The sequence below is a fragment of the Gopherus evgoodei genome, chromosome 14 (genome assembly GCF_007399415.2).
Source record: "Gopherus evgoodei ecotype Sinaloan lineage chromosome 14, rGopEvg1_v1.p, whole genome shotgun sequence".
NCBI lineage: Eukaryota > Metazoa > Chordata > Testudines > Testudinidae > Gopherus > Gopherus evgoodei.
Genome location: NC_044335.1, coordinates 3,450,154 through 3,474,073, shown reverse-complemented (window position 1 = coordinate 3,474,073; position 23,920 = coordinate 3,450,154). Strand labels below are relative to the sequence as shown.

General features: G+C 50.6%; 1 protein-coding gene across 1 annotated transcript in view; it reads left to right on the top strand.

Annotated features, from left to right (window-relative positions):
* ANGPT4 (angiopoietin 4) overlaps positions 1–23,920 on the top strand; it is a 39,076-nt gene continuing 15,156 nt past the window's right edge. The window contains exon 1 of the mRNA XM_030533202.1: positions 1–781. Coding sequence (XP_030389062.1) covers positions 467–781 — 315 coding nt within the window. The 5' untranslated portion in view covers positions 1–466. The remainder of the gene's footprint in view (positions 782–23,920) is intronic.

Below are 23,920 nucleotides of genomic sequence, written 5' to 3'. Positions count from 1 at the left end.
AGCAGGCAGATAGCCAGGGTCCAGGCAGAGGGAAAAGGGGGGGCAGCCCAGGGGAGGGACAGAGGCAGTGTGTGTGTATGTGTGTGTGTGTCTGGACATTTATGATTACATGTGAAACTTGAGCTCCCTGCAGTGGGCTAGGAAAGCAAAAAGACAGAAGTATTGTTTTTAAACGCTTTTTTTCCCCCGCAAGACGGCCAGGGCTGCTGCATAGCCAGGATAACGATAAAAGGGCTGGGAGGGCTGGGGCTGCTTCGAGGGGCGAGAACGGAGGAAGTGCCAAAATTACATTATTTAGACTTCGTTTAAAGAGGCCAATAACTTGTTCTGTGCAAACAGTGGCTTGAAAACTGCAGCCTGAGGAGCACTGTCCCCTCCCCCTCTGCAGCTTTCGGCTAGGACCAGGGAGTGTGGGGTCTAGCAGGGGCAGCGTGTGAAGCAGCTGGAGCAGAGGTCTCGGAGCACCATGCACCGTGTAAATCTCAGGCTGGTGGCCTTTGCCTGCGTGACGGTGGCTTTCTGGGCGGAGGGTGGCCAGCGGAGGGCGACAGGTGGCGGCAGCAGGCGGCGATCCCACCGGGTCCAGCAGGGGCAGTGCAGTTACACCTTCGTCCTGCCCGAGGCCGATCTGCAGCCCTGCCCGCCGACAAGGGCGACCCTCCGTGCCAACACGCTGCAGGGGGACTCACCCGCCGCCACACTGCAGACCCACAACTGGTCCGCACAGCGCATGCAGCAGCTGGAGAGAGTCCTGGAGAACAACACCCAGTGGCTGCTGAAGGTAAGGGGCGCACCTGGCCAGACAGGTGGAGGGGCCACAGTGGGGAGAAGGTTCTCACCATCACTGCCTAGCCCCTCATCTCATTGCCCTCAGGACAATGGGCTGACACTCCGGTGATGGGCATGGAGTGGAATGATGAATGGAGGGATGATGGGAAGAGGGAGTTCCTACTGCACTGGATGAGTCAGTGGGCACAGGTTTGGGTCCAACTTCCAGTGATCTGGCTCCCAACCACCTTCCTGAGCTTCTGCCCCCATGAATTCTATCCCATCCCCTGACTCTCAGTGGGATAAGACTGTTGTTGCCTGGGCACCACCAGAGCTATGGGATAACTCCTTGTTTGACCCCAAGTTAGCTCATTTCAAGGCCAGTTGGAAACACTGGGTTGAATTCTGCACTGGCTTATGCCCCTTGCCACCCCTCTGGCCAGGTTCATCTCTTGTGCAACTTCAGTGAGTGTAGCGGGGTCTCCCGGGGGAGAACGAAGATCAGAATTGGGCCCCCTTGATTCCAGAAGGCTTGTTTAGTGCTTTAGTACTTGTTTAATGTTCCATCTTGATGTTGATGGTGCTGTAGTCTCATATGCTTTCAGTTGCCTGTAGCCCTGCCATGCGTTCAGCGTACCCTCGGTTCACCTAGTGATTTCATGCAGGATCTGGCACTGAGTCTCTTTGGTTTATGGTAAAACACCTGGAGAGTTCTGGCAGAGCAAGGGACAGGGGCTGGGTCAGACCTCTGGAACATCTCGTTTTTTAAACGCGAGGTTTTGCAAAACGTTGTGGAGCTCCGTGAAGCTTTGCACAGCGTTTACTTTTTGTGAGAACAGCCACTGCAATAAACGCGTGTCTAGCCCAACAGATGCTTGTGTCAGGCAAACAATAAAGGCTGCGACTGTCAAAGCCACCTACTGTCAACGTGGACACCAAATTCCCACCATCATTCCCGGACATGAGGCAGCCGCATCCCCAAAGAGGCATTGCAAATCACAGCCAAAGGGTTGTGCTTGACAGTCCCTCCTGCCCGGGGAATGACATTGACCCGTCCAGAACCTGTGTACTGCCAGAGACGAATGGAACTAGAACCTCTAGAGGCTGGAGCTCTTTCCGGATCTCTAGAACCCCACGGTTTGGAGTGGGTTCAGAATTTGGTAGAACAAGATTTTTTTCTCCACCCACCAACTCTTAGCTCAGAGGAGCAAAAAACCTGGTTCTGAGTGATTCCGGGGGGTGAGGTGCTTCTGATCTCAGGTTAGGGCTTTTCCTCCTCACACCACGGTCACTCAGCCCCGGGGAGCTCCCCACTTCAATTAGTCCAGACAACCACTGGGGGGTGAGCGGAGAGCTTGTCACAAAGTGGAAACTGGCTCGCGTGGGAGCAGCGTGACCGAAGACAGGCCTGGCGGAAATGCTCACACTCTGGCGTGGATACTGCAGGTGCAGCTGTGTGTGGTGTGGGTGTGCTGAGCTCCAGGGAAAGCGCAAGAGGAGGTGACATGACTCAGGTTAAACTGGAGGCTTGGTCCTGTGCCCCGAGGGGCAGGGTGCCTCCTGTCCCCATAGCCCCGCTGCCGTACTCACAAGCAGGCAGGGGAAAGACGTGACTGAGTGCGGGCGTGTCCATGGAGACACGTGCCCACCTCATGCTGATGGGACATTTCATGAACATTCCTCTCTGCGCCCAGGGTGGCCAGTACTCCACACTTGCTCTGTGCCAGTTCAGCCCCCGGTGTGTCACTGCACATCAGAGAAGAGATGCATGCCATGAGATCCCTCAAACCCTCCTGCCCATTCAGAGCAGGACAGGATCTCCAGAGGATGGCGGACAGCAACCTGGACACTTAACTCCCGATCTCAGCTTCAGTAGGAAGGATATTTGAAAACAGAACTGGATCCAAATGGCCCCAAATCTTTATACTGGGTCAAACCCAAAGCCAAGGTGTAAAACAGAAAACTTCTGGGTGTTTAAGATGTGGCTCCAGAGGAGAGCTCTGTGGTGGGAGTCTCTATCGGCCCATTACCGCTTAACCCCCCAGGGTGACGTGAGGGGGCTGGAGGCTCAAACTCAATGTGGGTGGCAAGATGGCTGGAATCCCAGAGCAAAAGCCAAGTCCAGAACAAGATCCTCCCTGGTTAGCAAAGGAGAGCTCTGAGCCACCCTCACACCAGAAAGCTGACTCTGGTGTTCTCCTCCTCCCATTCAAACCAATGCCAAAGCTCACGTTGATCTCCATGGGACCAGGATTAGCCCTGGCACACAACAAAATCTGTCCACAGGAAACTTGCTGCAGTTTCATGTTGACTCTGACCCTCAGGGTGGGAGGATCCATCCTTGGAATAGCAAAGGAGACTGCTGTGAAATCCACATGCCTCGTCACGCGGGAATGTTGCCTGGGAAATTGGCAGAAGTTCAAGACACTCACTTGTTTGATGCCCTTTCCCCAGCAGTCAGACAGTGACGGTTCCCTTGACCCTGTCAGGACTTGGTTTGTCTAAGCAAAGCTGTCAGTAGAGTCTTCAAAGCAGCAAAGCCCAACTCTGAGTCACTGCAGCCCTTCATATGGCTGAGACAGGCTCCCTCATGGCACCAGGCTCCAGAGCTGATTCCGGCAATTTACAGGCCGGTGAATCTAGCTCCAGCCCCAGGCAAACTGGTTGAAACAATAGTAAAGAATAAAGTTATCAGACGCGAAGATGAACACAATATGTCGGGGAAGAGTCAATGTGGCTTTTGTAAAGAGAAATCACGCCTCACCAATCTATTAGAATTCTTTGGAAAGTCAACAAGCATGTGGACAAGGGCAATCCTGTAGATATAATATATACGGACTTTCAGAAATCCTTTGACAAGGTCCCTCACCAAAGGCTCTTAGTAAGGAGACATGGGATAGATCAGTAACTGGTTAAAAGATAGGAAACAAAGGGTAGGAATAAATATTTTTCACAATGGAGAGAGGTAAATAGCAGGGACGCCCCAGGATCTGTACTGGGATCTGTGCTGTTCAACATATTCATCAATTATCTGAAAAAAGGAGTGAACAGTAAGGTGGCAACATTTAAAGATACAAAATTACTTAAAGATTGTTAAGTCCAAAGCTGACTGCAAAGAGTTACAAAGGGATCTCACTAAACTGAGTGACAAAATGATAGTTGAAATTCGGTGTTGATAAAAGTGATCCACATTGGAACACATAATCCCAATGATACATCCAAAACGATGGGGTCTAAAATAGCTGTTACCACTCAGGAAAGAGATCTTGGAGTCCTTGTGGATAGTTCTTTGAAAACATCCGCTCAATGTGCAGTTGCCGTCAAAATGCTAACATAATGTCAGGAACCATTAGGAAAGGGATAGATAAGAAGACAGAAAATATCACAATGCCATTATATAAATCCATGCTATGCTCACGCCTTGAATACTGTGCGTAGCTCTGGTCATCTTATCTTAAAAAAGATATATTAGAATTGGAAAAGGTGCAGAGAAGGGCAACTAAAATGATTAGGGGTACGGAACAGTGTCCATACAAGGAAAGTTTAAAATGACTGGGACTGTTCAGAGAAGAGACGACTAAGGGGGAATGTGATAGAAATCTATAATACCACGACAGATGTGGAGAAAGTGAGTGGGCCAGTGATATGTACCCTTCCCATAACACAAGGACCAGGGTCTCCTGATGAAATTAAAAGGCAGCGGGTTTAAAACAAACATAAGGAAGTATTTCTTCACACTATGCACAGACAACCTGCAGAACTTATTCCCAGGGGATAAGTGAAGGCCAAATGTATAAATGTATAAATGGGTTCAGAAAATAATTAGCTACGTTCTTGGAGGATAGATCCACCACTGGCTATTAGACAAGATGGACAGGGATGCAACCCCATGCTCTGGGTATCCCTAAGCCTCCAATGGCCAGAAGCTGGGACTGGCTGACAGAGGCTGGATCACTAGATGATTGCCCTGTTGTGTTCGTTCCCACTGAAGCACCTGGCACTAGCCCATCTCAGAGACAGGCTACGGAGTTCGATGAACCATTGGTCTGATCCTGTACCCCAGGAAACAGGCAGCTCTGCTACTCTAGATTCACATGGGCGTGGGGAAGATCAGGCCCGTGGTCTCTCTTGAGGTCCCATCTTGCAGTGCTGCTTGCCTCTGTCATTTGGACGCAGTTTGGGTGTACTCAGCACAGACGGGAGGGAGGGAATAAGAGGAAGAAGATGAGATAGGAAATGCAACCCCAGAGATTAAATTACAGACCCCCCTCCCCACAGCTAGGGATCGGCCTTCACCACCACCACCACCACCACCACCCCGCCCCTCCAGATCTGGACACCCTCAGACTCTGGCTGGGGGCATGAGAATCCAGCCTCGGATCCTTCCACATCTGAGTTTCAAGCCTGGTTCCTATTATGGGTCAAACCAAAATCTCCGCTCCAGGTGACTGGGGAGGGGGTGAAATCTGTGCATGGATCTGAATTTTGCAGCTCGGATCCCAAAGAGACCTGAAAATGGGTGACAGGAAAGAGCGGCCCAGCAAAGAAGAGACTTTTCCTTTCAACGGTTTCTCCAAAGTGCCATCTGATCCCCACATTTGTCAGCAGTGCAAACAGCTGCCTGCGTCAGACTCGAAAATAGCTCCATCCCTTCTTGGCCCGGTGGCAAGCACAGGGTCTCTAAACAGCTGTAAATATTGAGCTGCAGCAAGGGAAGAGCGAACAAGGTGGGGGATCTTCTGGTGAGAAAAGGAAGAGGGGACCGAGGCCGTCTCTACGTCCAGAGCCTTTCTCCAGCCAAATCTGAAATGACTGCCCAGAGTGCTCCAGTCAGATTCAATAAAAATACCTGCACATCCTCTGCATTTGCCTCTGCCAGACTGCACAGTCAGAGAGAAATTTCTGCTTCCAGACGACACACCCAGAGCTTTGATCTTCTAACACTTTAAGACTGTTCACAAAATTCACTTGTTTTCCTCCCTGTGTCTTAAAGCCAGAGTTCCCAGCCTTCCCTCCCACCCCCATTAAAGCAAGCCAACTAAACAGCAGACCTGGTCCTTCATTCCAGAAGGTTGGAAAGTTATTAATAATTTTTATGGGGGAAAAAAAAGATTTGCCTCTGAAAGTCTCATGTGCCATGTGAGCTATGCATTTACTTGAGTTGCTGAATTGGGGAGCATCCTTTCAAGATGTGGCACATTTATTTTCTTATTTTCCTGGAAGACGTTCCCCAAGCAGTTAGCCAGCCCAGACAAAACTACGGGATGGATTCTAAGAACCGGGGGCAGAGAAAATACTCCAGAGTGCTAAACTGGAAAAGAATATGCACCATCAGTGGAACGATTCCTTTGTTTGGCGTTTTCTTGAGCTGCACAGTTTGGACCCAGGTCTGACATTTCCCAGCATTCGTGGGCCTGTGGACGTAGGATTGTGATTCAGGCTTGGCACTAGTCAGCGTGTAGTGCCATATGCACCCCCAGCTAGGAATTTCTCACTGATATAACTGATTCGGAATTCTGGAAACAGATGATGAAGGGAATGGTGATCATTCAGCAGGATGAGGTGCACCGTTCTTTCTGAAGGACTGTGCATTGGACAGTTGGAGCTAGACAGTCCAATATTAGGTGCATGTTAGGTGATCATCTCTTTGAAAAATGTAGGTGGATAACTAGGTATCAGTGCCTCAGCACTTCCAGGATTCCCTAGATATTCTTTATAATTAGTATCTAGGTAAATGAGGTAGGCATTAGCCCTGTTTACATGCTACTGTCATCAAAGGCAAATGAAAAGCTCTGGAGAACCATCATACAATGGGATTCTACATTTGCTACTGTACAGGGATCACAGTACTGGGACTCAGAGTTTGTGTTCTGGTCTATGCCCAATCCAGGAAGAGACCTGGGGTTGAGATTTCAATAGCACCCACTCATGGCAGGTGTCAGGCAGAGGAGGCTTTTATTAAACTTCCTTCCAATCACCTGTGAAATTCCTTCAGGCTTCCAAAGGTTCGGCCTTTCTCCAGCTCTTTCCAGCCCTGCATTTCAAAGCCCTTTTCCTTTTCCTATCGCTTAACCAAGCCTCCCAGCACCCTTAGCATGAAGAAGCCTGAGTCAGACAGAGGTTAAGCAACTTGCTCACGACCATGGAGTGCAGCTGTGGCAGGGATGGGACCCAGGAGTCCTGGATCCCAGTCCCCAGCTCTGACTGCTGCACCCTAATTTGGGTGTCCTAACGTGATGCTACATCTGGGGAAATTAGGAAGCACTGTTTCTGAAAGTTGTGTTATTAAAAGGCTTTTTCAGACCTTTCCTTGCCCTGCAGAGACTGGCCTCTTCCTTTCCCGTTTACATTGGCGCCGCATGGTGTTTGCCCATTGCCAGTGAGGTGAGACTGCTGACATTTGTCGGGAGCTGTTATTCCCACAGCTGCATCTTTGCTGCAGGCAAAGCACATTCTAAAGTACTCCAGTGAGATCGTGTTGGGTTCTTAAGGGACATGGTTCTTACCGAGATCCTGGTTCCCAGGTGCCGCGTCTCCCGCTTTCTTTTGGCTTCACCTTCTCTCCCAGAGTAGGAAGTGATGCTGCGACCTATTGAGCGTGAAGTGGCACCACTGGACCCGGACAAGAAGCCCTATAGATGCCCCAGCATATTCCAGGCCATGGCTTGTCTCTGAATTTCTGGCCTTGCCTGAAAGTTTCCCATTGATCAGAGGCAAAGGGGCCCTTAGCATGTGGGTAGCTGCAATCAAGCTGACCCTTTAGCACAGCTGCAGCACTGAGGATAGGTTATCACGCTGCTTCGATACTCAGGACACAGCTGCTCTGTGAGCATGGCCCAGCTTCTGTGCCGTCATGCTGTTCTTCCGTCACCACAAGCCAAGCATCGCCTCCGACCCCTGACTCTGGGCTTGGCCAAACCAAACTCTCAGGCTTGGAGGCATCCCAGAGGTTGGGATGTGGGTCCCCCAGCTGTAGTTCGAACCTGAGCTATTCTGAACCAAAGGGGGTCTGTGAACCAATTCTCCCCTGCTCCACACTCCCCACAACTCCATCCTGATGCAAAACTGTTCAGAGCCATCCTTGGAAGGGTACCCACCATCCTAGCTGGGAACTGAAATCCCCTCTTCCTCTGGAGAGATGCAGGCAGGCACACCTCTCTCCCCTTGTTTCTAGCCCTGCTCTTCATGTATCCACACAGTGGCTGCTGGCATGGCCACATGGAAAGCCTTGCTGACACATACGGGTACAATGGATACATACCATAGTCCAGTTATCACTGGATGTCTCAGCCACTCCCCTCCACCTCACGGGGGTTTCTGCACGCTGGCCTGTGTGACATGCCCTGCAACTCCCTGCCCTCTGGTTGGAGTCACATCTCTGTGCCTGGCCCTGGATTGCTGCCTGACCGCGCATGAGAGGATCAGTCAGGGCTCTCCCAGAAGAGCTAAAACTAAAGCGCTAGGAGCGCTCAGGGAAACCGGAGCATGGGGGCAGGCGGGGCAGTGCAGCTGGAATCTGGCCTGCAAGCTGGGCCAAAATATTTGCCTTGGTGAAGATTCCTGGCGGGGGGCGGTGCAGCTGCACATCTAGGCTGCTGTTGGGCAGCGGGGAAGCACCCCATCTGGGAACCCTGATGTAATTGGTAGTAGGATGAGGGGGGGCACTAACCCAACAGGATAAAGGGAAAGACCCTCCCCCCTTCCTTGAGACGTTAGCTGCTGGATCAGAGGCTGCCCATCCCCATGCCAGGAGAAAGCTGAGCCTGCAGCGAATGCAGTCTGTGCATCGGTATCCTCAGGACAGACAAGACAACAGTCTTTGTGAGGGCTTTGGGGCAGGGGATTCTCTCTCATTACGTGGCTGAGTGGTGTCTAGCACAGCAAGCCTCCATCTTAGCGGGGATCTCAGGCCTCTCGTGTAATGCTAAGAACTGCTAATAGCAGCAGGGGATGGAGGGGAGGGGCCTGCAGATCTCCGTGACCTCCCAGGTCACTTTGCAGAAATGGCCCAGCCTCGGAGGGGAGGGTGGCAGGGCCTGAGAGAGGAACTCCAAGGGGGTGCCCATATAACCTCGTCCCAGCACAGCAATTCCCGGAAAGGGACTGGTTTGGGTTGGTTTTTTCCCCCTCTAATTTAACTGGAACCTGTTTTGATTGGATTCCAGACCTGAATAAACAAACTGGGGGTAGAAGGTGGCACTGGATTTTGAAAACAAAACACACACTGCATCTGCCAGTTATCCAGAAAGTTCAAGGTGTGCTTTGGCTTGTAGGTCCCTTCAGCTGTTGTCATGAGGGCTCAGTTCTCAGGAGAGGAGATCTGGCGTTCTGCACCCACAGCTGTGTGCAAAGGCACTAGTGAGGGACACCCTTAGTGTGGACGGGCGGGTGCCCAAACCATGAGATTCAAGGCACATTTAACAGTGCATGGCCTGGGAAGAAGGACCACTTTCTTTTCCCACACAGTGTGTAGGAATAGAGTTGTGTTCTTTTCTCTGGCGGCACTCACTGTCTTCTGTGGGCCAAAGACCAGCTAGCGCAGCAGAGTGTCTATGCAGTTGTCTGTTGTGTGTATTTAGTAAACACAGTTATTGGGGCCCCTTGAAGTACTTTTGTGGTGGTGCTGTTGTGTAAAAAGCCAAAGACACAACATTTTCTAAAGGCAAAATGAGATTTCAGAGCTCTCTGTATTGTAAGTGCAGATTCTCAAAAACTTCAGGCACGCAGGTGCAAAATGCATGCACACAACCTAATCTGCACATGCACAGTTACTGTGACTGTGTGCACCAGCTGGGGAATTGCACACAAAAAGATGCCTAACTAAACACGCGTGTGCAACTTCCTGATGGTGTGCACAAATACAACACTTGCATGTAGTAGGGCCAAGGGGGAAATTTTCATAACTAAGAGTTTCAGCCATACAGCTCCCATAGACATCGATAGGTTTTGTGTGACTCTGGTCAGCCTTGCAGATCTCAGCCTAGGCACATAAGTGTGTGCCTCACATTCTGAGCAGGATTTTCCAAAATAGATGTCTAACTTTAAACTCCTCCGTCCATAATGAGGCGTAATTTTCATAAGTGCTGAGTCCTGCGGTGCTACTGGGTGCGCTCAGCACTCTTGCAAATCAGGGCACCTACTTAGATGCCTAAATAAGGACCCAGCAGCCTAACATTTTTGATAATCTTTCTTGGCCTTTTTACGTAGATGCTTAAGTGCCATGCGACCACCTCTGGGGTGGAGATTGCCAGCCAGCACACAGCACCACAGCACAGAAAGAGGCCATTTTGGCAAAGGACACTGGGGCAAACCTCAGCTCTTACCAAGAGTGCCCCAGGGGATCTTCAGGATTAGCAAGGGTGCTTCTTGCCACATCTGAAAGTTGTCAGGTCCCACAGCTGCTACCAATGGAGGAGGAAAGGGATGGTGCAGGTACCCCTGATAAGGGGAATAGGAAGAGACAAGAACAGGTGAGAGGAGTTGGTGCTGGGAATGAATGGATGGCTAAGAGAAAGCCCATCCCCCTTCCTCTCTTCCACTGCTGGATTTACCTTCTCCCTTGTTCTCTCTTTTGAATCAAACCCCAGATCTCTATAGAGTCCGTAGAGGCAGACACTGTCTCCTCATTAGGGCCTCTGCATCCTTCTTCTTAGGCATTTAGCGACAGCATCTCCTTTGAACAACCTGCAAGGTTAACTGCACTGGGTCCCAGCCCAGCTCTGAGATCCCCAGGAATGCTGGACATAACACAACACTGCTCTCTCAACGGTGCTGGACACGCTGGGATTGTTATTCTTGCTTTATCTGCAGTTGGAGCATCTGGGCCCTCTTTCCTATCTGGCTATTTTCAGCATGAGAGAAATTAATTTTAGTTCAAACAAAACCATGTAGTGGATGGAGCCTGTGAGTGGAACGAGTGGGGCTAGGATGGGGCGTGCGCCGTGATTAATGGCTATTGGGGCACTGCAGAGACAGGGAGAAAAACCTGTAGCTTGCCCGCTTGGGTGCATGCAGTTCCTGTATAGCATCCACCCAGAGTAGATGGGAGAGGACTCGGCCAGAATGAGCTTCTCAGGTGCATAACTAGCTTTAGTGGGAGAGTGCTGGGCTCCAGGGCCAGCAGCAGGGTGCTCAGAGCAGGCCTCGGGTGTGACACTGAACCGAGGCCTGAAGCGCCTCAGAACAACACTCAGAAGCAAAGCTCCCAGCCCAAAGCCATGTCCTGGCTGTTAGATGTCACCTACTGGCCAGTGGAGGGCTGTGTCCTCCCCTCAGAACAACCCGTCAAGTGATGGCCAGAGGCACAGGGCTGCTTCCCGGTTGCTGCAGAGCTGGCTAGGCCTGGCAGAGCAGCACTGGGCCTGGCTCAGCCATGAGCCACACTTTGCTTACTTCCCATTTCCTCCCCTTCTGGGAACAGCACGTGGGAGCCGCTCCCATTCTTGTCACCACCTACTGCCTCTGTCAGTTGGTGGCCAGACACTGGAGCAGATGTCACCAATTAGCTGAATTCCCCCATCTGGTGGTTCGACTTGTGTGAGCATGCTGGGTCATACCACGGTGGGGATTCGAACCGGGATCCTGGCAGGCTGGGAGCTAACACCTGGCCTGGTGCCCGAAGCAGGGACAAGCTCCCAGGCATGCTGGGAGCAAGATGCAGCAGAATGTTTACAGGTGCTGGGCCCAGGTACATCTGATGTCTTCACAGGAGGGACTTGGCACCAGGATCTATTTCCAGCTGCTTCTTAGAGGACCGAGAGAAACAGCCACTGTGTAAGGGCAATTTAAGTGAAAGAAAGACAGAAATTCCTACAGCGAGTCCTTGCCCTGCCCTGCTGTACACACACTGATGGTCCTATGGAGCTTTTTGCCCTCTATGCACCGCTCCAGCTCAGCCCTGCCAGGGGTATTGAATGAGCCCCTCTGCCTCTTCCATTTCTCTGCTAGGAACTGGATCAATTTAGTGCACAAGAAAAGGAAGTGTGTGGTGGGGAGGGGGGACAGTCTAGTTTAATAATCAAGAGGCCAGGGATTCCCTGCACCTCCTTCCCTCTTCCTACCCCAGCTCTGTTCATCAGTGCAGAAAAGTCCGGTCTCCCCCGCCCTGCCCCGCCCCCCACTTGTACTGTGAACAGTCCCGGGTTCAGACTCAGGGTCCAGACTACAGCACTGGATGCTCTTCCCTACACCCCCTGCCCCCACTAGCTCACAGTTCGGCCTTGAGTATGGGCTCCTTAGTGCCAATACTGCCCGAAAGTCATTGCACTCTGGCGGAGGGGAAGCACTCTGCTCCTCTGGGGTCCAGTCACTTTGCTGTACCTAACGATCAAGCACATTTCAGCAAAGGACATAGGAGCATTTGCAGAGGCACCAGCCACGACATCTCAGCCTAGTTTGCTGCTTCAAGGCAAGTGAAAGACAAACCGCTCCTGGTTCTCCACTCGGGCAACAGGCTGAAGAATGGGGCTCAAGAGACGCCAAGCAAGGGAATTCACTCAGCGCCATCCTGCCCCATCTTTGCAGCTTTTGTGCATTTCCACTTTGGCTGCACCCTGTCTCTGACCCTGCAGCTGCCTCAGCCCTTTCAGTGCCACTGAATCCTAGTGGAGAACTTTATTGTCGCACTTTCCCACTTGGCCTTCCCTGCTTATTGGCTGGTTTCTTGGCTGGCCAGCAGCAATTCTCTCTGAGGTTCTAAATCTTGGCAGAGCTTGTGCTTGGACTCCAAAGTCTGCCTTGACTGCAGCCCAACCCTCAAGCTTAAGGGCAGATTCTGGTGTCCTGTAAGCCCATGGACGTCGGGAGGAGTGACTCCAGATTTACACAAGAAGGGCTAGTGGAACCAGTAGCTCGGGTTCCGCAACCGTGGCACCAACCCGAGCTCTAAAAACAGTAACATCTTCTAGGTCCCGCCCCCTAGTGCATACGCAGCAACCTGCCAGCATGCAACTAACTCTGAGTCACACTTCCTCGTGGTGGGGATTGTTTGGTTCAGCTACGTGTACCAGACTCCTGTAACTCTTTGGGTGCCACAGGCACAACTTCTGAAGTATCCATCTAAGTTGCAGTCTGGAAAATTAAGCACCAAGCACATACCCAAGAACATAAAAACATAAGAGCAGCCCACCTAGCCCAGTTGACCAGTGCCAAATGCTTCAGAGGGAATGAACAGACCAGGAGAATCTTAAGTGATCCATCCTCTGTTGTCCAGTCCCAGCTTCTGGCATTTGGAGGTTTAGGGACACTCAGAGTGTAGGGTTCATCCCTGACCATCTTGGCTAATAGCTATTGATGGACCTAACTCACAGCATTGCTAAGTAGTAATCATGATAATCAAAAGCCAGTTTTCTCTAACTTCCTCTTCCACTCCCTACCTGCCAAGCACCCATCTTTGTTCCCCTTCCACTCCCCACCTGCAAGACCACTTCCTCTGTAAAGCCTTCCTGGGCTGGGTGACCCCTGTGTTGTTTGCCTTGCACCATAAACCCCACAGTATCGTAATGCTCAGACCTGCCTTCTGATGGTCTTTGCACTTTTGGCTCCATCCTTGCTTGGGTTTTTCTAACTCATTGTGATCAGTGTGTTTCATTGTTATATCGTGGCAATTCCGTGCTGATTTTTAGCCTGGGATGGGTAAAAACAGCCTGGATCTGGGCCCATTGTATCATTCCCTTTGCCCCCCACACTTGGTATCGTATCAGAAGCAGCTACGCCATCAAGCTTGTCTGAGATGCTACTTCCCTCTCCAATCTAGACTATTTGCTGCACAAGTTGTTTCCTTCCACCCAGGTCAGTACCCTTACACCCTTTGCTCTACTCTTTCACCGGGAATGATAGTGCTGTTCCAGAATCTGCTTGTGATCCTACATTCATAACCCTGGGCTTGTGACATCAAAATTATTCCGACCATAACCAGCTGTGATGACCTCACTTGGGAAGGACCAATAGGAGCAGATGACCTAAGACATGAAGATCCTGCTGTCATGCACATGAGACTCTTGGATTCATTCACTATTTTTCCTTTTTCTTATCTGCTCCTTTCTCCATCACTGCTGGTCCCTTGGTCACTAAGCTTGCCTGTGATCCTTCTCACATGCAGAGGGAAAGCAGTTTGACATCTGTGGTGTGTTATGGGAAGGAAGGGAGCCCTTTGCAGGAAAAGGCAATTTTCTATGAAAGATTTTCTTACAGGGAATCTATGGAAAGTGATGGAAATATTCCCTCTGCGCCAGGAACTAGGCCACATGGAGCACTGAGGACAGCAGAGTTGCCATTACTCACATCAGAACATCTTGCTGAAAATAGACCAAAGCTTCGCCACATGAGACTTCTCTGCACTCTTCAGCTGGTGCCCACCCACCTCAGCTGGCTTTGATTGGCAACAACACTGCGCGTTAACTCATCGCAGCCTAAACAAAGTCAGGCTGGAGGAAGAGAAGAGAAGAGAAGAGAAAGCTCTGATGGAATCAGAAGGTTAGACTACATGACTAGATGATCCTTGTGTAGTAGAACACAAACTCCACTGGCTTGTTGGGGGGTTGTTTCAGACAGGCTTTCCCAGTCGGTGGGATTTATGCACACGGGCTAAATTCAACCATTTGGGCAGAGGTGGATTATAATCTGCTCTGGCAATTTGATTGTCCCATTAGCAGTAAGGACCTTAGAGACCACAGATTACTTCTTGTCCTAGAGTGGAAAGTGATAGAAATGTAGTCAACCAGTCATGGACAACACACACACGCATGGTCTGGCCTCTTCCAAGATCAGCAGAACTGGTACAATACCATCTATAGGCCAGATCTAGCTCCTCTTACACTGAATTGCATCTTACCCTACAAGTAATTCCTTTGAAATGAATTCCTGTGCCACTGCCTTGCTTCTTAAGCAGCTACACAGTTGACAGGCAGCATTATGGGAAGGGGTTCATGTCTCCCCTGCTTATCAAAGAGTATTTTGATGAGACTTTCTTGCTGCCCAGCTCAGCACAAACAGTGCCTGACATCCAGGCAAAGCACAGTAGATCTTTTTGGCTCGAGTGGACAAAGCCTGCAGGGAGGTTCTGATAACGCGCTCCTACACTTTTGCACTCTCCCTGGCTTCTCTCCAGTGAGAGGGGCTGAAATTTGGATGCAGCTGAGCCTTTCCCGCTCTGATGGCTTGGGAAGTGCTTGGCAGTGCTCAAGGGCAGAAGTTCCATCTCTCTCAGGAAGGAATTACCCTGCCCAGGAGAGCCACCTGTGTCAGGTTCCAGGTTCATGCTGAGAAGTCCCCAGCTTCATCCCTCTGTTTCACGTTCTTGCTCGTTTTTCTGCTTCCAAGAGAGACTGCTTTACAAAAATCACAATAGTGTTTGGTTACTGTGGGAACCCCGGTCCGTGCTTTCTTAACACCATCTCCCCGGCAGACCTCAGCCCTGAGCTAAAGGGCCCAGCTCCTCCCACTAGGGGAGAGAGGAATTTGGTGTAAAATCCTGCGCTTTGGTGCATGGACCTGCCAGTATGCCCCAGCTGCTTTCAAAGGCAGGGATCTCAGCCTGCGAGGGTAGGATGGACATTCATTCTCCATGCTCAGTTTCTGTACTGTCTTCTCGCCTCGGGCATGTGCACGAAAGAGCCTTTTAATGCACTGCACTGCACCATGCAGTTCCTGAACACCCTGAAGACCCATCCACACTCCCTGCAGCAGGCACTCAGCAGCGAAGTGGGTGCAGACAGGAACATTTTGCTTCTGTGGTTTTACTTGAGATTTCTTTGTATGGGAAAAACTGCAGCCGAGCCAGAGCTGAATGAGACTGAGTCAAGCCTCGTATTGTGTTAGCCGGTTACTCCTACAGCTGCCTGCTTGGAGCAAGGAGTCGCTTCCATCCTCTGCCACAGCATCTTGTTCTGCAATTTGGCATTCATCCCTGGAGTGGTGGCATACCCTTATTTCTGGTTCCTCAGCTCCTCCCTGGAGCGAAGCTTCAAACTGTGCCCAGGGTTCATCCTTATGGGCGGTTGGCCCTTCACTGAGTGGGTGTTCCCCAGATTCCTGAAATAGACACCAGCCAGTACATGTGCTGCCATCTCCCCCAAAGTCGCGCCAGGGCAGACGCCAAGTGTCTCCCGCAACTCCCCACTCTGAAATCTGCCATTGTTTCTGCCCCACTGGCTTTTCCCACGTGGACGTATTATACTTCAGCTAAGAGAGCTGTTTATTCAAAACCCCAAACCAAAAACTCCCTAGCCCTGTGAAGCAACAAGATTAATGATGTGGTTGCAGGGACTCTCTCCAGAAATCATTCAGCTTCATGAAATGTTTTCCAGACACGGCTCTCCGGCTTCTCTTTGCTTCCTGGCTATAGGAAGCTTCTTGCCCCTTAGCACGTATGCAGCCTGGGGTAGCCTGTCCAAAAGCTGGGGTCTGAGAGGGTGTCCCAGTGGCCCGAGTTAACAACTCTCTGGGATTTCAGTAGCCTTTGCAAAAACAAAACACCTCTTGGCTCGTGACCCCGCCCTGGGACTCCAAAGCCCCCTGCCATGAATATCTGCCAATAGATATTTCAGCTCAACAAAGCAGAGAGCTGGAGAGGCTGCCAGCAATATTTCTTCATGTGAAAACAAGTGCAGAGGGCTCACACCAGAGGAATATTCCCCTCACTTCAGCTGCCCTGTCCTCTCCATTCCAGCAAGTGCCAGTGTAGCGCCTGTTACCAACTTCTTACCAGTCCCATCTATTCCTTTGGGGTAATCCTTCCCCAGGACAGCTGAGTTCACTCCCTTTTCCCACTGGGTGGACAGGGACAGGAGATGGCCGGGTGACTTTGCCCAAGATCACACAGTGAGTCAGTGGTATGGACAGGAGGATTGATTCTGGGAGAATAAGACCCCTCTTCTCCCACCCAGCTTTTGGCCATTTCCAGACCTGAATTAGGAACAACCCTGCTCTATTCAAGTTCTGGGATTTCACTCTCTGGTTGCAGCCAGGGCTAGAGGCGGAAGTGTTGAAATACTGCGAGCAAGGATACACTTTCACTGGCAGTGGGCGACTCACCAGGGCTCATTCTCATGGTCATTCCCAGGCCAGTTTTGAGGACTCAGGAAGTCCAGAGAGTTTTTTGAGCACCTGAACTCCACCTATCATAGGGAGTCTCTTCCAGCAGAGAAAGGACAGATCTCGGTTATGATGCACCATGTATTCTTCAGCATGGTAGCCATGTTAGTCTGTATCAGCAAAAAGAACAAGTGTCCTTGTGGCACCTTAAAGACTAACACATTTATTGGGGCATAAGCTTTCATGGGCTAAAACCCACTTCATCAGATGCATGCAGCAGAAAATACAGTAGGAAGAGATATATACACAGAGAACAGGGAAAAAATGGGTGTTGCCATACCAACTATAATGAGACTAATCAGTTAAGATGGGCTATTATCAGCAGGAGAAAAAAAAGATTTGTAGTGATAATCAGGATGGCCCGTTTCCAACAGTGTGAGTAACAGTAGGGGTGTGAGTAACAGTAGGGGAAAAATTAGCATGGGGAAATAGTTTTTACTTTTATTCTTCCCAGCTATCCGGCTGGAAAACTAATTAACATAGCCTCTGCCTCCCAGAGTCAGCAGGAAAGAGCGGTTCTAAAACCTGGCCCAGACTCCGCCAGGATGGAGGGGACTGCTGACTACGCTGCAGGGCTTGTGGTCCAAACATGTTGCACTCCACCCATCAAACTGCAACCACACAGGCAGGATCAGAGCCCCGGGAAAACTCCCATTCAATGAGTCCAGGAGGAATTTTTTAAAGCATGGATGGGAATTTGGCACCTAACTCCCAGGATTACTATTCTTTATTGTTCGCATTGCCATAGTGCTCCGGGCCCCGTGGTGCCAGGCGCTGCACAAACACAGCCCCTGCCCCAAAGGGCTGACAATGGAAATAAATCCCATCGACTTTCAGTTGATCTCTACCATTGCTCTGCCACGAGAACCTTGAACGGGAGGAAGTGGGGCTGATCTACCTGGACCCAGTTTTCCCCATGTCCAGCGGACATCCCCCATGGATGACGAGGAGGAGGAGCTGGATGAAGCATGATGGAGGCTTATGCTAATAGGCAGAGGGGAATATTTAGAAGAATTTGCTGCCACCAGATGTCCTCCAATCTAGGTCATCTGTCCCCAAGTTTTCAAAGAATCCTGCAGCGTAGGAGTCCCTTTAGGCTCAGGACTCTCCCATAGCATTGGCTGCCAAGCGCTTTCTGCCGTCTGTGGGAGACTGCATGCTGGCATGATGACGGGTTCTCAGTCATACACATGTTCATTACCGCCAGGCTTAGGTTGCAATGCTGTGCAACTTGGCTTGAAAGCATCTGCCTGGAAAGATCTGCATCTGCTGCAGAATATGGCAGCTGGTCGCATCCTCGACAATATGACTGGGCTTCCCAAACTTATCTCACCCTTGGAGGGTGCTCATTTGGCTGGTTCCCTATTAAACTCCAAGTCAGTTTTCAGTGCTTGCGCCTGATTTTCAAAGCCATCCAGGGACTGGGCTCAGGATAGCTAAAGGGCCAATCCACCTTCCAGAGCCTTGACTGCCCTCAGCAGCTCTGCTCTGCAGAATCAATGGGAGATTCCTTCACAATACCTATAGCCTGCTAGTCCCCCAGGCTATCCTGTCTGCCTGTGTGACTTTGCAAATCTGGCTCTCTCCCAAGAGAATTCCCTTTGCCTTTTTCATGAGTTTGGATTCCTTCCACACCAGGGTAAATTTCCCAGCTCTGTGACCACAGCTGGGTCGAACACATTTCCGATTTCTCCTTCCCTTTGGCCTAGTAACTTTATGTTTGATGTGTTGTCTCTGATCACGTCCCTGCTCAAAACGTGCACCCTGGAATTCATTTGAATGGAAACCTCATGTGAAATCCTCCTAAGAATAGAAAGCATTCGGGAGAGGCGTTTTCCCCAATGGATTAGGAAAGAGGAAGTAACATCTGATTTTTATTTGTAGCACAAACTCCTCGCTTCTTCCCAGCTTTAAAGAGATCACCACAAAGGACTTGTGCAGGCATCAGAGATGTGGCTGCACCCTCGTTCCTGGCTGGCTCGTGTACAGCTGTTCAGTGTAAATAAGCTTCTTTACAAGGGGATTAAGAGATCTGTGACAGTGCTGGCCAATAGACAGCCAGCAGGTCAAATATTCTGCATATGAACTTTCCACACTCCCTTCCTCAGCCCACAGCCAGCTAGAGAGCTGGGAATCACTCTGAAACTCACATGGAGATGAACATGTAAGGAAACACATCAAACATGCATGGAGATGTGTATATTTCATCCATTCACAGGATGACACACGTACACATGTGCGCTCAGCATGACGAGCTCCATTGGTTTATACATGACTGAACTAGAGTGAAATGAACTGGAATGAGGTGCATTAGCCCTGTCTAGCTTGGGTTTATTCACAGTGGGCTAGGGACACCAATTTAGTTACAAGTCACACCAGCAAATGCGCCAATTGCCCCAGGGCAGAGTCTCCCCATTAGGGGTTGGCCCAAATGTAACACCGGTGCCAATTTCCCTGGTCTAGACAAGCCCTTGGCTCGTAGAATGGTCTCCCAGGGAAGGGAAGGGGGTGGAAGTTGATTTGAAAAAGCAAGAGGAGACATTCTGTAGGGAACGTCCCGCGCTATCAAGAGGTGAGATAGCTGACAAAACAGCCCGGAGTTTGTGTTTCCAAAATAGAGAGTGAGGTGGCTGGCTGCTTGATTTGCATATGCAGATAATAAACGAACTTGTCTTCCCAAAGAGGCTTGTAGTAATGTATTGAATGAGTATCAGAGGGGTGGCCATGTTAGTCTGGATCTGTAAAAGCAGCAAAGAATCCTGTGGCACCTTATAGACTAACAGACGTTTTGGAGCATGAGCTTTCGTGGGTGAACATGGGAAATCTGTAGCAAAGCCAGGTCTACAACTCACGGCCGCACGCTCAGTTCTGTGTCTCTCTGTCCAGCTGCCATTGTTAGGCAAGGACATTGGCCCAATCAGGGCATTTCCATTTCTGCCTTCCATGTTCCCAGCCCCCGGCCAGCAGTGAATCCTGCCACTGCTCCCACCTCAGTGAGACACAAGGCAAAATATCCCATGTGAAAACCTGACCCCATTGATTCAGTGGGAGGGTTGCCATTGACTTCAGTGGGGCCAGGATTTCACTGCAAGTGTTTAGTATCTTCTGTCCAGTGAGGCCAAGGGGTCACTTTCGAGAACCGACATATTTATTTTACATTGGCAAAGACCATCCAATGCCTGCGGGGCTGGTGTCACCTGATCTTGAGTGGCTAAAAAGAGACATTACCCAGCTGTTCCCAGAGTGATGTCTGTTTGTTTTATTTTCCCCAAATAGATCAGTCACAAGTGAGATGCAAGCACAGTGGCTCCCCTCCTGGCACTAGAAAAGGTTCAGAAAACGGTAACTAAAATGATTAGAGGTTTGGAATGGGTCCCATCTGAGGAGAGATTAAAGAGGCTAGGACTTTTCAACTTGGAAAAGCGGAGACTAAAGGGGGGATATGATAGAGGTCTATAAACTCATGAGTGATGTGGAGAAAGTAGACAAGGAAAAGTTATTTACTTGTTCCCATAATCTAAGAACTAGGGGTCACCAAATGAAATTAATAGGCAGCAGGTTTAAAACAAATAAAAGGAAGTTCTTCTTCACACAGCGCACAGTCAACCTGTGGAACTCCTTGCCTGAGGAGGTTGTGAAGGCTGGGACTATAACAGCGTTTAAAAGAGAACTGGATAAATTCATGGAGGTTAAGTCCATTAACGGCTATTAGCCAGGATGAGTAAGGAAGGGTGTCCCTAACCTCTGTCAGAGGGTGGAGCTGGATGGCAGGAGAGAGATCACTTGATCATTACCTGTTAGGTTCACTCCCTCTGGGGCACCTGGCATTGGCCACCATAGGTAAACAGGATACGGGGCTGGATGGACCTTTGGTCTGTCCCAGTACGGCCATTCTTATGAGAGTCGCTGTTTCCTCCTGCACCAGAATCAGGGCTGCAGTGTGCACGCTGCAAAACAGCGAAACCATCGGGGACTTGGCTCAGTCTAGCTCGCTATGGTGTGTCATTGGATCCAAGTGAATAGCGAGACTCTGTCACTCTGCACCTGCTTAACCGATGGAGCAGGGACAGAAAAACTCCAGCCTGAGGGGAGCCGGGTGAATGGAGGGCACTTTGGCCTGCTTGGGGCACATGGTCTGGGAGGAGGGAGGAGAAGAATGGGGCTGGCTTGATTAAAGAACGGGACAAGCGGGCTGGGGAAACGTAACTGGCAGCTTCTCGTTGAGATGTAGCACAGATTATGCCTGGTCATTTCTATGGGCCTGTAAATGTCGGTTTGTCTGGCTTTTCTCTTTAGACTTAACAGAGCCCAGCACAATGGGACCCTGATCCCTGATTCAGAGCTCTAGATGCTGCTGTAATACAAATAACAAATCATTACTCCTACCGATGGCACCTGTTGCATAGCAGCTGGTTCTAATGGTGCATTATCTCTTGACCGCCCAGATCAGTTCTAACAGTGAATTATCTCTTGACCTCCCACTTCTGCTGTATCTACATTGATGAGATTTTTCAAGGAACCCAAGGGAGTTGGGTCCCCAAATCTCATTGACTTTCAATGGAACGTGGGTACCTAAACCCCTTAGACTACTTTGAACCCCCCAGTGGCAGGCATTTCGAATGCACCTCTGGGTGTAGCACTCCCCTGCAGCCCTGGAAACCCTGGCTGGTCAGTCCCCCGGTGGTTTCACAGCACACACTCCGCCAGGGCACCCTCACTAAGTATCTTTACCATTATGTCCTGCCTGAGTGATGATCCAAGCACAGTGCAGCAGCAGCAGCAATGATAAGGGGCCTCCCCCGTGCTCCCTGGCTAGCCGGCTGGTGAGCTGATTACCTTGTTAACTCCTTACACTCCCACTGTGCTTCCACCCCAGTCAGACTGCCCAGCTCCCTTCGACTCTAGCCAGACCCAGTGCTCTGCGTGTTATAAGGACCAGGCTGCAGGATCCCAAGAGGGGTCTATTTATAACTGCCAACACCACCCTGTCACAGGTGTCTAAGAGCCAAGAATCAGTGAACACTAGACAGGGAGAGATTCTACCATCTCCTGCCTGTCGGCTCAGCTCCCAGTACTTTGAGTTCATAGGTGTCCTTTTCTCATTTCCACTTCTTCTCCCGTCTTCTTCGTCGCTCAGGGCAGAGTGATCAGGGCAGAGGTGGCTGGTACATTGCACTGTGAAGATGGGAAAGCCGAGGGTCAATCCCATTTCTTACACTCTTCCAAAATATAAATAAGTGTAAGGTGGCCCAGCTGGGTGGCTCCATCTCACCTCCAAATGCCTACAGAGAATCTCCTTGAAAAAAGCCCCAAAATCTCCTTGGTAATTTAAGGCAAAATGCAGCACTTCCGCTCAAACTGGAAACGAAAGGGTGAGGAGCAGAGGGAACAGTCTGAACTGCATCTCTGAGCTCCAGCTGTACAATTGTCTTCTCTTGTTCTCAGATCATCAGTGGAGGAGAACAAGCAATATAAACAAAACATTCCACGCTCCGTTGGCAGGGAGACAAAAATAAAATATACCAACCTCCTCACCCCAAATAAATAAAGTGTGTGTCCAGCCCTGGTTTGCTGGTCATTCAAACAGGGGTGATCCAGGGAGCAGAGCTCTGAGTGGGGGCAAAAGCCGACGTCTTAGTAAGCTTGTCTCTTCCCCATGTCTATTAGGCGCCGTTTTTCAGCAAAAGCTAGTGAGGCCCCTGGGTGCTGCGTTATCCACAGCAAGCCCTTAGGCTGGCTTCTCACCGCCCCCCCCCCACACACACACATTATTATTGCTATTAGCATTTGCATCATGGGCATGGCCAGCAGCCCCAGCCAAGATCTGGCCCCATTCGGCTAGGTGCTGTATAGGGCGAAATTCAGCCGAAGCTGTCCGGAGCAGAGCCCCAGGAAATGTTTTCAAACCTGTGGACCCCCTATCATGCACTGTGGTGCAGAAGCACAGAGCCTTGGTGCCTCCCCCGGGGCTGAAACCCCAAAACCTGGCGCCTCCCATAGGGCTGAAGGCCTGAGCCTGGGCGCCTCCTGCGGGGCTGAAAGTCTGAGCCCTGGCGCCTCCCATGGGGCTGAAGTCCCGACACTCCAGGAAATGCTCGGTGAGAATTTAAGCCCTGGTGCTGTCCATGCACAGAGTAAGAGACAAGCCCTTGCCGGCAAAGAGCTCAGACCCGAATACACGAGATGGACAAAGTGTGAGTGGTGCAGAGGAGACCCATTCAGTACATCTATGCAGCAAGTGGCAGCCCCTGGCAGCAGGTCTCAGAGGCTGGGTCGACTGTCTGGGCTCCCGCACTACAACCAGCTGCGTAAATGTTTTGGCTCTGAAGCCCAGGGAGGGAGAGGGGCTCCAGGCCCCAAGCTGCAACATCTACACGGCCGCCGTCTTTCCTGCAGTTGCCCGAACCTGTCGATCCAGCTTACTGCTGGCTGCGTAGACCTGCCTACAGGGGGAAGAGACTTGTCCAAGGTCAGCCAGGATTGACCTGTGGGATCTGAGTCCCACGCCAGTGCTGGAGCCACTAGCCCACACTGCTTCTCTGTCCACACACATGAACACCAGTGGTGGCATTGCTGCAGAACTAAGCCAGCAGAGCTGTTCCTGTCAGAGCTGGGCACAGTCAGCAAAAGACAAAAACAAAAGGTGGGAGGTGAAATTCCAGAGTTTCTGCTCATCTGTGCCCTGGGAAACCTGCCTTTTATTGGTATGCTGGGTGACCTCCTGTTTTTCCAGCTCTCTTCAGGAACCCTCTCTACACACACACACACACACACACACACACACACACACACACACGCCAGGAGGCCAGTCCATGCTATTTCCGAATGAGCAGTGCAGTCCTGCTGTGAGCCGGCCCCATTCCCGTGCAGCAGGATGCAATGTTTTAAAATTGGATCTCTCCTTTTTTCCTCTCTTTCCCTCTCACACACACACCCCCAGGCTGAATTTTTTTAAAAAACTTGGTGGTGGGAGAGGAAGGGGAATCACTGAAATATCATTAGACAACCTGGAAATAAACCCTTCTCCCAATGACCATGTTGAAAAGATAAAATAATGAAA